The sequence below is a fragment of the Populus trichocarpa genome, chromosome 1 (assembly GCF_000002775.5).
Source record: "Populus trichocarpa isolate Nisqually-1 chromosome 1, P.trichocarpa_v4.1, whole genome shotgun sequence".
Lineage (NCBI taxonomy): Eukaryota > Viridiplantae > Streptophyta > Magnoliopsida > Malpighiales > Salicaceae > Populus > Populus trichocarpa.
Genome location: NC_037285.2, coordinates 21,273,721 through 21,291,492, shown reverse-complemented (window position 1 = coordinate 21,291,492; position 17,772 = coordinate 21,273,721). Strand labels below are relative to the sequence as shown.

At 32.0% G+C, this 17,772-nt stretch overlaps 2 protein-coding genes across 3 annotated transcripts; both read left to right on the top strand.

Annotated features, from left to right (window-relative positions):
* The first annotated feature begins 428 nt into the window (after window positions 1-428).
* Window positions 429-5,372, top strand: LOC7470527 (uncharacterized). The gene is given in 12 exon segments (XM_052447176.1): window positions 429-596; window positions 676-795; window positions 883-948; window positions 1,060-1,239; window positions 1,330-1,443; window positions 3,274-3,345; window positions 3,810-3,893; window positions 4,015-4,115; window positions 4,186-4,244; window positions 4,247-4,298; window positions 4,396-4,513; window positions 4,719-5,372. Coding segments are annotated over 12 exon segments (1,419 nt in total). The 5' UTR covers window positions 429-515; the 3' UTR covers window positions 5,091-5,372.
* A 6,626-nt stretch (window positions 5,373-11,998) lies between these two features.
* Window positions 11,999-17,254, top strand: LOC18094898 (uncharacterized). 2 transcript variants are annotated; one of them, XR_002981913.2, is made up of 3 exons: window positions 11,999-12,898; window positions 15,976-16,176; window positions 16,665-17,254. XR_002981913.2 is itself a non-coding variant. In XM_006369282.3 (2 exons), exons 1-2 carry the CDS (start codon window positions 12,245-12,247, stop codon window positions 16,749-16,751), a joined length of 741 nt encoding a protein of 246 aa, XP_006369344.3. In that variant the 5' UTR covers window positions 12,002-12,244; the 3' UTR covers window positions 16,752-17,254. The 2 variants fall into 2 exon arrangements, 1 of the variants encoding a protein (XP_006369344.3); XM_006369282.3 differs by lacking the exon at window positions 15,976-16,176 and having other exon boundaries at window positions 12,002-12,898.
* The last annotated feature ends 518 nt before the right edge of the window (window positions 17,255-17,772 follow it).

Genomic DNA, 17,772 nt, shown 5'->3' with positions numbered 1-17,772 from the left:
TTTATAAATAATTATATATAAACCTCGAATTATTGATTTGTTTTTCATACAATCAAATAAAAATAACAACAGAGACATTATTTTTTATTTCATGGTTGAAAATTACTTTGTATATCATACATAATAAGTTTCTATATTAAGAACCAAGCTTCTAATATAAAAATCATTGTTTTATATTTCAAATTAGATGAGAACCATTATAGGATAAAAGCATTACATTTTCTCCACAAAATGGAGAAAAAATGGTTAAGTTGTTTAGAATTTTAAATAAATAAATAAAATCATTGTTGAGAATGTTTTAAATCCTTTAACTTGGAAAAAGCTGGCAACCCCTTGGGTTTTTTAAAATCATAAATTAAAAAAACAATAGTACAGGGACTAAATGTATATAAAATAAATAGTAGAGGCACGAGATTACATGAAAAGAAGAAAAAAAAACCCTCCCGAAGGCGAAACAAAGCAAGGGTTTGTAGAGGCAGGCAGCCTTCAGCTCCTTCTTTACTCTTTGAATTTCAATGGGTAGTAGCAGTGCTGTAGAGAAAACGGAGAACGAGCTCCAACGAGAGATCGATGAGCTCCATCGCCAGCAACGCCAGGTCATCTCCTTCACCTTTTCCTTTATCAAAACCACTTGTACCTTTATGTACAGCTAATTACATGCCCAAAATCTTGTAGATTTCGGAGCGCCTTCGTGATCCTCGGGGACTTCGAAGGGGAGGCTTTTCCTCCGCCGCCGCCGCCGCCCCTCGAAACTTCGCTTCTAACGGTGCTCGTCATCGCGGCTTTGTTCGACCGGTATTCTTATTCTTTCTGTTCAACGAGTTTTTTATTTGTTGGTTTTATTTATTTATTTATTTATTTTCTTGAGTGGTTGGGTTTTAGGCTGATAGGAACGAGGCAGAAGATCAACCTCCTGCGAAAAGGCGACTTTTATCTGCTGTTGTTAAGGTAGACCCGAAACCATATACATTGCCTATGTATATATTTGGTCATGTTCTTGGATTCTATCGTGTCGAAACTTTCTTAGAATTGAAACTTTCTTGCAATCCGGGATTGAAGGTGGAGGAGGATGGAGAGATCATTGAGGATCCTGCCAGAGCAGAGGATGTGAAGAAGCAGCAATTGGCTGAGGAAGGAAATGTTGACCCTGCTAAAGGGACTCTGGCTGATGGAAAGCCTGCCATGTTAAGGCAAAGTGGTTGGTCTAGGAGAGATGTCAATCAAAGAGCAGTGAAGAGGGTAAATGTGGAGTCTTGTCTTGTTGTGGAGGGTGTTTCTGTGGGTTCGACTCGTAATTCTTTCGTTTTGTTATGATTGTTTTCTTTCTAGGTGGTTGAAACTCCAGTGATTGAGCCTGTTCCAAGGGTGTTACCCAAGAATCAGGATCCAAGCTTGGTTAGCAGAAACAAAAGAATGCTGGGGCAACTCTTAGGTACTCTTGAGGTATGTGTAAGCTAGCTCCTTGCCTTCTGTTACTTCCATGGATTTTGACTGAAATGACCAGAGTGGAGCTTAATTGCGTTGTTTTTTGTTTTTTTTTTCCATGACTTGAATTTTGTTACGTAATTTTTTTTTATCAATAAAAACTTTAATCTTCCGAAAGATCTCATATCTAACTAATGGTCAAAGTGAGTAATTTTTTACTATTTGAGTAATTAATATGGGTATTGAATAAAAAATCAACTTTTGATAGCAGATAAACACTATGGTATGTGCATAGGAAAAAAGGAAAAATAACATTCTTTATGGGACTGGGAGCATCTCTGGGGATGATGTGTTTTTTCAATATAAAAGGCAAGACATCATTAGATAGATGATAGCCCACAAGAGATTACACTGGAGATGTAGGGTTTTTTGTGTTTTATACAGTACTTGTGATTGCGCTAATTTTATTGCTTGTGGGGTTGCCATAGGTTAGTGAACAGCATATATTTGCTAGAATAAGCAAGCGCTCCTAAATTTTTTCTAAACAAACTCTATCCCTAAAAATTTAAAGGTTGAGTTTGAGTTAGTGGTGGAAATTGTAGATCTTGATACTTAATCTCTTGAAAAGTTCAATCTGCTAGTTTCTCAAGTCTTTGGCCTTTAATAATACTCACATGAGTTGAATGTTAAACCAAAGGAAGAAGAGAAGGAAGCTAGGGATTTGAAAAAACCTGAAGCTGAATAAGGTAGAGGGAGTGCTGGGTTATGCACACAGTTAACTAAAATGTTGTGCGATGTTTTGTGTTGTGGTATTAGCATGGGGACGAGGTATGCACTTGCATTAATTTATGGTATGTGGGCATTGGACTTACTTTGTGTGTTGGTTTGGATTGTGATAAGCTTTGGAGCACCTATTTGGCTCATTTTTAAGTGTTGAAGTTCATACTAAACAAGTCTTTCAGATGTATTTGTGATTTTTTTTTTGAGACTTTGAGTGTGACACACAAGGCAGTGTGTCAAGTGTTTAGTTGTTGGAAGTGCAAAAGTAAGTAATGTGTGGAAGCTGCCATCAGTATTTATTTCTCCTTGCCCTTAAAAAAAGAAAAACGAAATCCAGATTGCCAATTTGGTTGATACCAAACACAAATTTACCATGAATCGATCCAGATCATGGTTTTCCCGGGGGAGCTTGATCCCAGTAACAATGGATCTAGGAATCTTATGATAGGACCAACTAAAACTCCCATAACTAGCAACCTTTTGAAGAGTTATTAGGAGATATACATCTGAAATTCTTAGCTTAAAAATGTGTTGTCTCATTGAGGAATCCCTGAAATTTAATCCTATAATATTTATAATAAATATAAACAGGAACTTGCTTGTAATGAATAGCAAAACAAGATAAAAATGAGAGTAATTTTATGGTGTTTAGGGAGTAACTAGTGGTATCATTTTAGTTACTCCCTAGGATCCACTTTAAAATAGATAGATAGATAGATAGATACAAGGAGAAGAGATAAATCTTAAGTGGAGATATTCTTATCACTTTTAATGGGTTATGAATTTTATTCTCTCCTCCTTGTATCCATCTCTTTTTTTAAAGTGGGCTCTAGAGAGTAACTAATAGGATACCACTAGTTACACCCTGCACCATAATTGTTTTCTAAAAATGACACTCTTTTATTTACCCATGTCATCAAGATTTATAATACTCTTTTAATTTTTGCCAAAATATTTTTTTAGAATGTTTGGATTAGCATATCTGTTATTATTTTCTTCTTTCTTTATGTGTGGTCCATTATTACTTATTTTCTTCTCTATTTTTGGTATTGTTTGAAACGGCTTCAGAAATTCAGGAAAGAAGATATGAAACTTTCAGGCACTGAAGCATTTATACAAAGGTCAAATGCCTTGCAAAGAGTGAGTATATCTGCTCTTATCAATCCAGCATTTCTGTTCCTTTTTGAATCATTTTTATGTAAACTAAACCTTAATCTAGATGAATACTTTCCTCTGTTATTTCATTCTCTCTTAAAAATCTGAAAGTCATTTTTGACATATTACAAGTCTTTCTTGGAGGGAAGCTCAAACAAAGAAAAGCAGATCTCATAGTTAGAGATTGTATCATGGGATACAGCTCTTTGGCACCTCATAGAATGACTATTAGGTCCATGGTTTTGTTGCTGTGAGACTCTGGAAGTTTCCAAAGTATGCATGCATGACATTTGATTTTTTCCCCTTTTTTCTAGTGTGGTAAGGCTTCTTTTTTTTTTTTTGTCGTGTTTCAAACTATATTTTTCAAAGTCCTTTTTGGTCCTGCTAGAGACAATTTTTAATATGTTGAGATTTAACTGGTTTTGTCTGATAATTGAATGTCTTCTCAGGCTGAACAAAAAGCACGTGAAGAAAGTGAAAGGCTGAGGCAACAAGAGCGTGAACAAATTGCTGAACAGAGGAAGAAAGATCTGGTTTGTTCTTATATTGATAGATTGTACCTTGTATAGGAAAAGCCTTTAATTGTTCTTCTTTTTCTCTGCATGCAGAAACAAATGATATTTTCTCTCTTTTATTGTACTTTTACTTTATCAGACTCTCAGAGCGCGTATTGCTGCAAAGGCTGAAGAAAAGAAGTTGGAATTGCTGTTTATTCGCTGGAGTGAGCACCACAAAAAACTTAGCAATTTTATAAGGTACACACACCATCCATTTGACATAAGCTCTTGTTCTCTGTTGCTAACTTCTCCCAGTTAAGCATTCTTTTTTTAATGTTTTCCTGTGTATTGTTCTTCTGCTGCAGGTTATTTTTAACTTTGGTCCAAAAGTGTCCATATTCACAATTTTATTGAGACGAAGATAAGTTTCTGTTCAAGTGCATAGTAGTAGTATTGAAGGAACTGGGCCAGCGAATCTTTACTGCATCTTTGCAGGATCTTAGGGGAATTATGTTGTAGTTTTCCGATAACTTTCAACTCACTTTGATTGCTTGTGGGATCTGTTTTTCAGGACCAAGGCAGAACCTCCGATTTATTATCTGTTTAAAAAGCCGTTGGAAAAAGATGCCACCTTACTTGACCAGCAAAGAGAACAGGTGAGTTGACTGCGACTTTCCCGGTCCCTCAGCCTATTGATTTATGGAGAAAGATTTGGATGATAATGTTACAATTCCAACAATGATCTTCTCCAAATTATACGATTATGTGATCTGTAGATCTTAAACCGGGGGTTGAGATTTGGATTTGAAATTATGGACTATTCCCTTGAGATTTGTTTGATCTGAATTCTCTGTTCATCAGGCATTTTTAGAATGGAAAGCTGCTAGGAGAGAGGAATTATCTGAATATCAGAAGCAGATTGGGGATCAGCATCTTGGCTATGTGGAAAAGGAGTTGGAGAGGTGGCAAAATGCAAGAAAAGCGAGGAGAGCGAACAATGATGCGAACTTGCAAGAAACAATGGACAAAGAACTGGATACCCACAGGCTTGAGCATGGTCCCAAGACAAGAAAGATACCTGGTGGAAGCAACAATGAAGACGAGGATGACGTGGAGGATATCAATGTCGGGGAGGATGACTTGATGGATGATGTTCTGGTGGTTGATGATAACAGCAGGAGGGTTGATGAGGTAGCCCAGCCTGAACCCAATGATACCAGCCCCCCCTCCTAATCAGTAATGATTTAAGGCATCATGTTGCGTTCCTTATATCAGGTTATTCTGTTGCTTAGTCTTTTTTGCTCTGTATTTACTTGCTTTGGACTGGCTGTCACATTGTTTATTTCTCTCGTTAATGTTAGATCGTCATGGTTTTTTTTTGTATTAGGATAGACTGGTTCTCTTGTTTCCCTTTTGATATTGTACTACCCGTGTCTCTAGAAATGGTCATTTTATTTGGTGTATTTTCTACAATCATCAATGCGAAGCTGTAGATGAATAATTGCATGCGGTAAACCTGGATTTGAATTGACTAGTTTTTTTTCCCTTCCGAAGAGCAAAGGGCTTACCTTGAAGCTTTAAAGTTATCTTTCTTTTTCCCTCCTTCCACTTTCTCCTCTCCCAAAACGTTCGTTAGAATTTTCCATGATCATCTGATATCAAAGTTGTCTGAACTGATAAGGGTCTATTTTGGTTTAATTTTCCATGATCATCTGATATCAAAGTTGTCTGAACTGATAAGGGTCTATTTTGGTTTAATTTTCCATGATCATCTGATATCAAAGTTGTCTGAACTGATATGGGTCTATTTTGGTATAGTGTTTGGATTACTAGATTGTCAGGTCAAAACAATACCATTTTGTTCTTTAAAAAATTTGTTTTTATCGACTCAGTACGGGAGACAGTTAGGATAGGATTGGTTAGACTAATATCAAAACTAGTATAGTTTAAAACCTAGAGATAGATTTCAGGGTTGTATATTTATGCCTAGAATTTAATTACTATATCTGATATTTAGTGACCAGGGCTTGGAACTAAATTGATTCCAAAAAAAAAAAAACTTAAACACAAAAATAATCATTTATAACAAGAGAGAGGATATATATATATATTTGTATTTTTGTGGCATTTCTGTTATTCTGTCAACAGTTTGAGTTGAAAATGGACAATTTGACCACGTGGATCCATGTGAACCGCCTTCTTTCGGCGTTACCCAAAACTTTTCTTGCACTTTTATGCTGCTACAGCCTAGCTTCATTCTACATGAGGGGAAGAAAAAGTCAAATCTTCTTTTCTGAAGTTTTCAGTATTTGGTCTCTTGTCAATGTGCAAGCAGGAAGCAACTAAAATACTATGACCTAGTTTAGATTATACTTGATCGGGCCAAAATTGTTTTTTGACAAAAAAGAGATACTTAGAGTTGTAAATGTGTTTTACAGAAGAAAAAGCCGTCAATCGAGGTCTGTTATAGACCTGATTAAGTTAAATAAATTGAAATTGATATTATTTAATTAGAAGATGAAAAAAAAGAAGACAATGAACCTAAATGGATTGAATTAAATTTTTTTTTTTTTTATCATAATAGCTTGAACAAAAAGAATGCTTACTAAAAGAAAAAAAAATGACATAAGTTTTTAGTCAATTCAATGTAAAATGATGGAAAAAAAAATTTACTCGATTCAACTCAAATTAACATATGAAATCTTCAAACGAAGTCATGATAGCGTAATAGAAAGCAAATAAAAAAAAAGTAAAGTCTCAGTCCCCAACAAATCAAATATAAAATAATGAAATTGAAAAAAAAAATTAATTAATAAAAAGAATAAAAAAACCCAGCAAACCCAAATAAGCATATCAAATCTAGCACTCCAGATCATGTGAATGAGATAATCCAATAGAAGACAAAAATGAAATAATTTAATAATTTAATATAAGATAAAACGAGAAAAAACTATGAAGCTCAATTGTAAAACCAACTCGATGTTGAAGGCCAAAATTAAAAAATTAAAAAAAAACCCAAAAAAACTCGAGTTAGATCGAGTTAACTCACTAAACTCATGATTTATGTTATGAGATTAGGATTATAGTTTTTTTTCTAAAATCTTCTTAAGCTACCGAGTCAACAAATTGATGTGATATTAATTAGAGTTTTTCTTAATAGCGACACACACATCTTCTCTTTTCTAGGTGAGTTAATTAGTTCTTTTCTTTTTTTTTTGCTCCGGTTAAGCTTGTGAATTGAATTATAATTTTTTTAACTAAAGAAAATGTTCATCAAGAAACAATTTAATATTGGTATTAAATTGAATCCAATAAGTCAATCTTGAATTCTCTTGACCTAACTCATTGTCCAACCCTAGTTTTAAATTAATCCTATAAGAGTTGTCCTGACATAATCCAGTAGATTTGATAGATTAAAAAACAACCCGGATGATTAGTAAAAACGTGGTTTGACTTTAAAAACCTTTTCAAGATGACACATTTGTTTTTAATATTAATATGACGATATATTGTATTGACTTAAACTTTACGGCTTAACTCATTAAACCCGCAATCTAGATCATGGACTTCATTGGGTTTCACAACTTTTTTTTTAACTATTTTTTGCTTAAAAATATGATAACAAAAACAAATACTCGTAGAATTGAGTATTAACCAAATATTATGATATTTGTTTGAGACTTCAATAATCTCATAGAAAGCAAAGCAAAAATAAATTCAAAATTAACCAAATGTTGAAAGTTGAAATTGATAAAAAAAAAAAAACATAGAGCCTAAAAGGATATAATAAAAAAAATGGAAGATAATTTTAAAAAACAAAACTATTTGACATTATTATTAAACAAGATCCAACAAGTTAACTTTAAAACCTTCCGACTCGACTTCTTGTTTAGCCCAAGTTTAAAATTAACTCGTATGAGAGTTGACTTTACATGATCTAGTTGACTTGACAAGTTTATAGGCAACTCGATCGATTGGTAAAAGCATAAAATTAGAAGAAAAAATTTGGAAGACATAAATTAAAAAAGAAAAAAATTTGAAGAATTGAAAGAAAAATTAAGGTGGTTCATTGTTCATGTAAAACAGTGAAGCACTATAATAGTATAATAATTCTCAAACATTATCTTATGGTGTGGTGTTAATTAGGCTTTCAAAAATTCAATTTCAATATGGTTACTTTTATATAACCATGAATGAGATTATTGGTTGTGATAAATAATCACAAATGAGAATATCATTTGGATTTAAAACAGTTAATGGAAAGCACAATTATGTTATTAACCAAAATTCTAAACTATCCTAACTTCAAATTTATCCTTAAATCAAACTATAAACTACCATAACTCCAACTTAACCCTAAAATAAAGCCTAAATTAATCCTAAATCAAGCTTTAAAGTACCATAACTCTAAGGTAACCACAAACAAAACCTACACACTATCTTAACTTTAAATTAACCCTAAATAAAATCTCTAATCTCAATTTCCAAACCCTAAAATCCAATCTCTAACCATAAACACTAACCCTAACCTTAAGCCTAAATTATAAAATCCAAAACTAGAAACCCGTAATTTGAGGAAATTAAACCCCAAAATCTAAAATCACAAACTCCAAACCTATAATCCCTAACCTTAAACCTCAAATTCTAAAATCTTAAATTCTAATATCTAAACCCCAGGCCTATAAACCTTAAACTTAAACCTCAAATGAGTGTAATTCAAAACTCTAAATCTCAAATTCTAAATTCTAACATCCAAATCCTAAGCTCATGTCCTAAACTTAAACTCAAATGAGTGTTGATTTAAAACCCCAAACCCATATTACAATATGGTGGTGAATAAAGTAAACGATGTAAGAGAAAATTCAATAAGAAATTCGGTAATTGATGTTGTTTTTGTTCGTTAATTATAATAGAAATTTGGTGGTAATATTTTAACATTGTTTTTGTTCATTAATTATAACAGTAATTCATGCAATATTTTAATGCTGTTTTATTTGTTAATTATAAAGATAATTGATGATGGCAATAACAGAACATAAAAATGTGTCTTTTTTAACCTGTAAATGCCTTATTTGAAATTATAAACAACTTATTTACGATGTTCACATGTTCATCTGTAAATTAACAATTTAAACTCTGCTAATCCAAATTAAATATGAAAATTCCTAATGTGTAAGACAATATTAAAAACAACATGATAATTGGCTAAAATAGTATTATGAAAGTAAGAAAAAAGAACATAACTAAATTATACACAACAAAATTCTTCTCTCAACAAATATTCGAGTCTATTTATGTCTGCGATGACGAGCGGATGGGCCAGCCTCCATATGTTTATGTGGTGTTATCCTCCGAGACAACATCATCTATATATAATGTCTTTTCTAACAGCTCAAGTGTAGTACGACATATGTTGAATAAAAAAAGACGCATAATAATAAGTAAGTCGATCATCATCTTTGAGATCATGAAGATCAATCATGAGACGTCGACCATCATATAACAACTGACCTACTTAATATTCAACAAAAATGATTATTAATCCATAAATAAAATGTTTTGGTTATCATATATTACATATACAAAGTAACAAATACTTATAGCATTTTGAATATGATGTGCATGTGGCTCGTACTCTATCTCCTTGCGTGGAGAAACCTGTGTTGGATTTAGTGTAATGGTTCAACGTGTTATACCCAGGAACTAGTCCATGTATTTCTCATTAGAAATTAAATGATGCACCTCCCTAAAGATCTCATCTCTTTATGCATCTCATATCGGTGGATCATCCAATTGTAATCTGCATGCCTGCCTAAACGACTAATGGCATGCATCTTATTGGTTGTATATATGTCATATAAAATGTGTTGCTGAAAGCTAAATTATAGCATCACACGATCTGGAAAATACATCTTAATAAGCTCAAAAAACACGAAAGGACCATTGTTGTCTATAAATACATGGCTATTGTGCATATAATAAGAGTAACTAACAGATCGTCTTCTAAATAAAGATTTCACACAATCTATTTCAACATCAATAATGTAATTATTCCCAACATCAACAATGCAATTATTTTCTAATATCAACTTATTTTAACATAAAAAATAAAATTTATCATAACATTATTATACAACAACAATGCAATTATTTTTCAACGTTTTCCAACATCAACCTATTTTAACATAAATAATGCAATTTATCTCAATATTCTCAAACATCAATAATGCAACTAAGATTTTCCAACAACAACCTATTTCACATAAACAAAGCAATTTATCATAACATTTTTAAACATCAACCTATTTTAACATTGACAATGCAATTTATCCCAACAATTTCCACAACAACCAACTTTAACATCAACAATGTCATTTTTTATAACATACCTTATTAGACTGTTGTCTATCTAACTACTATGATAAAATGACAGAATATGGGTTGTATTATTTTCAAAGTACATACTCTCACACCATCTAATAATAAAGAACCGATGAACTTATTAAATAATGTTACAATAAAAATTATTTTTAATTTGAATATTACATTATAAACAACATATTACATATATCATAATGAAAGTTTTAACTCTACCTCTAAAACCTAAATAGACATATCAGGTTTCGTCTTAATTTGGTGACACTCCAAGTGGAAATGCTCTCATGACCATAGTTGTATCACAAAAAAAATAGTGATTAGTAACTAACTCAAACATTGCTAGAAAATACAAATACAAAAGACTTTGTATATTGTTTAACTTGTAAAAGAAATAAACATCCTCCAACTTGCTTTGTTTTTCCCAAGCTTGCTTGACATAGGTACTTATATAAATATGAAATGATGCCTGAACCCCAACTATATAGTTGAATAGAGTTAAATTTCTCCATTGGTGGTAGGTAGAACAAGGGCACACATGTCCCACTGAAATCCATGAAGAGTATGTTGCCAAACCTATGAAGTATGTAGGCTCTAGCATACTTGCGTAATAGAATAAGGGCTTAAAATCCACACAAGATCAATCAATATGTAAATTGCACTATTAGGCCATATTAATATACCATCATAGGATCTCATCATCAAAATAAACAAGTAATTCAGAGAAATTATCATAAAGTTGTCTCATATATAAAGTGTTCCTCTTAAATATTTCAAGAAGGGTTGCTCGTCCAAACACACGCTCATATAGAGTGATCTTATTTTGAATACCCATGACAGTAAATGTTTGCCTATTGCTTGATCTTGTGTGGAAACAACAATGTCATGTAATATAAGTATCATCTCACCTACTTGAAGATGTAAGGTATAAGTCTCTCATCTCCATCTCTCAATAAATGCACTAAGCAAGTTATGATCCATCTTGATATGCTCCAGAAAAGTAATTTAATACAAACTCGTTTGCATGATGACCGAATCACAAGATCTGGAAGCAACATCAACTTATGGAACTGATTATACATCTTACACATATCTTGCAAAATAAAAAAAATTAAATGTATTAACACGAGTTATATGATATCAAGTGAATATGTTATTATAATTAGCATAATATTTTTAATTTGTTGTGATATAATTCTATATGGCCTCTAATTTATGCAACTCCTGTAATTATAGAATAAATTATGTGAACCTACCTAGAAACACCAGTAAAGATCCATTATATGTTCCAAATGGTCCAATGACTCAGTCTAAGACAAAAACATTGAACACATTGGTTTTGAAGATTTCAACCAAGTCAGAATTGAAAGGTCTATTGAAGTATCGAGAGAAGGCCTAATATATCTTATCTATGTGCAAAAGAAGCCTAATACAACCTTATTTGAACTAGTACACCTTAAAAACAACATAAATAACTATGTATTCTTTTATTTCTAGAATTAATGTACCGTAAGAAAAGCTATAAATATCTTGTTTGGCAAGGAAGTGCATTGAGATTGTACCGGCATTTTACAAGTAAAAACATCAGAAATAGTATTTTTATCGCGTTGCCAATCAATCGATATCTAAGAGGCCATTTGTTTTTTCTGGCCAAGCTTCACTTCATCAGAAAATGATCACAAGTTTTGACTTTTTAAAAGAAATTATTTATTTTTAGTTTTTTTTAATATAATAATATTAAAAATATCTTTTTTAAAATATAATTTCTACCGCAAGAAAGACTAATGTCGTATCTCACTCCATCTCTCTTCCCTTTCCTCAAAAGCAAAGCAGAGCAACAGCAACGAAGTGTAGAAACCATAAGCTAGAAAAAGAAGATATTTATAAAACCAGAGTAGAGAGAAGAAGATCGAGAAGAAAACTGAGCTTCTTCTTTTTCTTCTTCTTCTTATTTATTATTATTATTTTTTTATCAAAATAGCTACAAAAGAGAAGAGGAGAAGAGAAAAAGAATGCCACCCAACAGTAATCTCAGTAGTGGTGAGAACCCAACAACAAGACCACCGCCTTCAAACCAAAACCACCACCACCTATGCTACCCAACAACAACAAGAACAACGTCGTCGTCGTCCTCACCCTCCTTCAGAGGCTGCTGTTGCTGCCTCGTCCTCCTCTTCTCCCTCCTTGCCCTCCTAATTCTAGCCGTTTTCCTCGTCATAATGCTGGCAGTCAAACCCAAGAAACCCCAGTTCGATCTCCAACAGGTTGGAGTCCAGTACATGGGCATATCCGCACCCAATCCATCCGCCTCTCCGGACCCCACAAGCACCACCACACCAGCCTCCGCCTCTCTTTCTTTAACCATTAACATGCTGTTCACCGCTGTTAACCCAAATAAGGTAGGGATCAGGTACGGGGAGTCCAGTTTTACTGTCATGTACAGTGGGATTCCTTTGGGGAAGGCTTTAGTGCCTGGGTTTTATCAGGAAGCTCACAGTCAGAGACAGGTGGAGGCCACCATATCCGTTGATCGATATAGCTTGATGCAAGCTTATGCTTCTGATTTGATCAGAGATGCCTCCTTGAATGATCGTGTGGAGCTCAGAGTTCTCGGTCAAGTCGGTGCTAAGATCCGCGTTCTAGACTTCGATTCCCCTGGTGTTCAGGTCAGTCCACTTTTTATTATTAATATTTATATACCCAAAAAAAAGGAAGAAAAAAACTCCCCTCGTTTATGCATGGGTATATGAGTAATTGACTCTTTTTTAGCATTACCTGAAATAAAAAGATTGTCTGAGTATTTTTGGTAATTGAATTTTCTTAGAATTACATGAGATAAATTTTTTTTTTAAAAAAAGGATGCTGACATTATTAATTCATCTCGCGGACAATTTAGTCAGAATCCATAGGCAATCGGTGGCATGTATCCCATAACACTTGGGGATGAGACAATTTTTTGGGCTCAATATCTTAAGATTATTTACGGAATATTTTTATGTAAGAAATAGTTATCTTCTAATATCTATATTTAAGTGTATAAAAAATAAAAAATAATCTTTTTACACCCGAATGTGTATAAAAAGCTTTTTAAAAGCATATTATATTTCTATTTTATTAATATTATTTAGAAAAAATAACTTTTCAATTCCTTTATTCCATTAAAACGACAAAGTTCAAGGAGTGTTAATACTCTATAAACCACTCATGTAAAATGTTCACTTTTTTTTACTCTCCAAACTTATATATTTTAGTTTTTAGAGCATTAATCACACAAAAATAAAAACAAACACTCTAGTTCTTAGAATTTAAGGTTATTTTTTTATTTAGTAACATTCTATTTAAAATTTCTAATTTTTTTATTGAAGGGTTTTTAAGTCCTACCAATAAGGATTGTTTTTCGGGTATTAAAATTTATACTATCAGTTTCATACTTCATAGGCTATTTATACTATCAGTTTCATACTTCATAGGCTAAAGAGAAGGAAATATTGACATTGACATTTGATTAATCATTGTCCAAACATCAAATAATTACTTTCTTGAGCATATAGGTTTTGGGATATCATCACTAAGATTAATGTCATTAAACATTACCCCAATGGTATATTATGACTAATAATTAACTTTTTAGTTTTTAGAGGGAAATTTTATAAAAATTATGAAACTTTAAAGGATTGTTTATAACTCTAGGAGGAGGATGGCGCTATCTTTGAGCCCTGCCTTTATTGCCAAAGCAATTTAAAGGATCATTCAATAATTCTTGGTCCTTTGCTAGTGCGTGCTTTTTAATGGCTTAGGAAACTACTTACGTACTTGGATGCTTCTATATTATATAAAACAGTAAAGGGTATGAGTTTTTCATTGTGTACACATTATTTTTCATCTTTCACATTTTACTGTAAACTTATTGTTTAAAAATCACTTTTTTTCTTTAATTTGGTTTTCAAATTGATTTTACGCAATTGCATCTTTTTTTGGCCCAAATTCAAGGGTAATTAAGTCAAATTTATTGACTAAAAATAAAATTAAAAGACAAAGAATCAAAGTAGAAAAGACACCACAAATAGATGATGATTTCAAAGTTCACACAAAAAGTTTAATTTAGTCCTTATACTTTAAACATTATGCATATTCAGTTTAGTCTCTTAATATGTTTTCAATTCAATTTTGGTATAAAAATTTATTTTTGTTATTTTTTAGTTTCTGATTTGAGAGAGGAGAGAAAGAGGTTGTTGAATCCCACGGTAGAGAAAGAAGAATGTCGTCGACATTGATTTTAACCACCTAAACTATCGAGCTTTGCGTTAAATGGTTTCATTTGATGAGGAGAGTTCATATTAAGTGTTTTCTTTACCTTGAAAGTTCCTAAAGAAAACGTATATGAACTCTAGAAGATTTTTTGTTCCAAGTTAATTTCGGGTCTTGGAATGGCTTTTTAGGTTTCTTTAAGGTCATAGATAGGTTTATCAAGGCTTCTACGGTGTTTTCTAGATGTTTCAAGTCAAAAAAGAGTTGAGATAGTTTTTTAAGTAAAAAAAAACCTTTAGCTCTAATTCTACAGCCACCACAATGGCTAAAATCTGAACAAAATCAAACAATGTGTTGTTGGCCTCAGCAAGCGACGTGTTATTTGATTTATTTTTTTTTTCTAAAAAAAACACGTCATTCGCCCTATCTACAATAAAAAGAAATAAAGGTCCAAACATGTGGGCTCTACCAAAATGGGCAAGGTGGGACAATGCTTGATCTTTTCACTTTTATTTTCTATTTTTTTAAGTTAATGCTTTTTATATGCTTTTTGTTTTTTTAAAAATTATTTATATTTAAATTAATAACTTCTCTCTATTTTATTTTGTTTATATAACCTCTTTTAAATAATAGTTATTTTTAGTTATTTTGTATATATTTAAATTTTGAAGATATTTTTCTTATTCATCTATGTATAGATGAAATTTATTTTTGAAAATAAAAAAAATATTTATTTTTAAATAATATTTCTAATATGTTGCCTTACTTGGTATTTTTTTTCTTTTATTTTATTCAACTAATTTAATTTGTGTATTTATTTTTATTATTATTTGATTGAATAAAAAAATATTTTAATAAAAAAAATTAGCAAACACTACCAGGTAAGTGTCTCATCTTGTCAGATTAAATACTTTGATTCACACTTGTCTCTTTATTTTTTATAGTTTTATTTTTTGTTATTATTTATGACTTTTTTCTTCATTTATTAATATACATATTTCATTGATTTTTATTTAGAATTGTTTTAACTACAAAAATACATCAAAAAAGCCTATATACATAGAAAGTTTTTATAGAAAAAAATATCTGATCCGTGACAAAGCTTGGATTAAATAGCTACTATGTTGCCATTACTTGTGTTAAAAAATCAGGATGCTACCTAAATTTTTTATGGTAGGATTTAGTTACTATTTCAAAACAAGAAAAGATAAAAACAATTGGAATAAAAAGGGATATGTATTGTTTTTAAATAACAAAAATCTCATTATATAACTATCTTAAAAATGTATTTATTTTTATGTATTTGTTTTTATTAATTATTATATTCATTATGAAGCCAAAACTGGTTTAAAGTGAATAAATGCCTTGAAAAAAAATTATAAATAAGATCAAAATCATAAATTTTAAAATATTTAAAAAATATTTTTATTTTTATTTTTATTTTTTATGTACGTTTTGACAAGTGGGGTATTAAGCTATATTCATTTGTCCACAGTTAACTTCGTGCGCACGGGTGAAAGAAATTACTTTTCGGTTTCCTTTACAAGTTTAGTTCATGTTTAACTGTGGATATCACCTCCCAGCAACAATTAGCATGTGAACTTGTAATGGTTGGCTGGAATGTTTTAGGGTCCCCTTTTCTTGTCGTTTTGGAGGTATGCTGTGTGAAGAGCTCTATTATAGTGGGGCATGTCAGGTAGCAATCACATCTTCTACCTCCTCTGTTATAGTGAAACTGCTGTTGCTTCTGTTTCTGCGTTTGCTGTGGGGTATAATTACCGCGTGGATGTGTCTTGTCTGGCTTGAATTTCTGGGTTGCATTTTGGTTTTATTATACATGTCTCTTTGAAATATCAAGCTTGGCTTTTTGACAAAATGAACAAAAGCAACAGTCCAACGTGCATTGCTAGCCTCGATCATCTTTTCCCACATCATAATCACTTTTTGCTCTCCATTTTCGTAATCACTTTTTGCCGGTGGCATATTGTTCTGTTCGCCTCATTCATTAAACTCCACGGCTGATTCAGGGTGGCCGATGAAGAACTCTCGACTTAGTCAAAATCCAATTTGATTTAAAAAAAAAAACTCAACACTGTTGTTTTAATTTTTTCTTGTTTTGATTATCCCATGTTTTAGTAACTTTGATCAACAAGGTGAAGATCTAATTTGAGTTGGAATGTGCAGGTATCAGTGGATTGTGCAATAGTGATAAGTCCAAGAAAACAGTCTCTTACTTACAAGCAGTGTGGATTCGATGGATTGAATGTTTGAAGGTCCACAAAAAGATCTATTTTTTCTTTCATTTTCTCCCGCAATAAACAAGAACAGAGAGAGGAAAAAGGGGAACGCTACACTTGTGAAAATGGGAGACCAAAAGGTTTTCCCAAGATTTTGCTGAATATTATATAGTATTATTATTTTTGCTTCATTGTGAAGGAAAGATTAAGATACTGGCTGTGTGTAAAGTGCCACAACAGTTGCCCTCTTCGCACCCTCTCTTCCCCCCTGAGATATGGTGGCCGATCAAGCACTGGACATCCTCTCAGTTAATAAACTGTGTCAGGACTCCATACGTTGATGTGACACAGCACAATTCCGGCACCATTAATTCTTGCCCTAGTTGCTTGGCTTTATCTATCAATTCCTCTTGAGTGATGTGTGGTCCATTTTCATCCACTCTGTAAATTAATGTCCGATTAAGGTAGTGATAGGATGTTATTTGATTATTAGTATCCCTTTAGTCAATTTTATAGATACAAGATGACATGCCCGTGCGCTGTCGCGAGTTTATAAAACAAATATATTTGATAGTGTTATAATTGTGAACCAGCACTAGATAAGTAATAAAAACTAAAGGTATAATGGAGCCAATATTTCATGATGGGAAAAAAAGTTGTGTTGGTGATCAAAAACTTAGAGACTGAACAAAACGATTGTTTTCGCCATATTTTTTAAAAATTACAAAGCTAAATTCTCTACCGACTTAACATTAAAAAAAAACCAACAAAGATAATCTTGGAAGGAAAAAAACCCATGAGGAAAAACTTTGTAGAAATTGACAATGTTTTGTGAGGAAAACTATAGTGCTTTCTCCAATAAAATCGATAAAGACAATTTTAGAAAAAATCATAAAAAAAACTATTTAGAGAAATACTGTAGCAATTCACAGTGTTTTATGAGAAAAACTACAACGCTTTCCTCATATGATTTAGCTTTATTGTAATTATAATTCTTAACCAACTCAATATTAAAAAAAATCGACAAATATAATTTTGAAAAAAATCATAAAAAA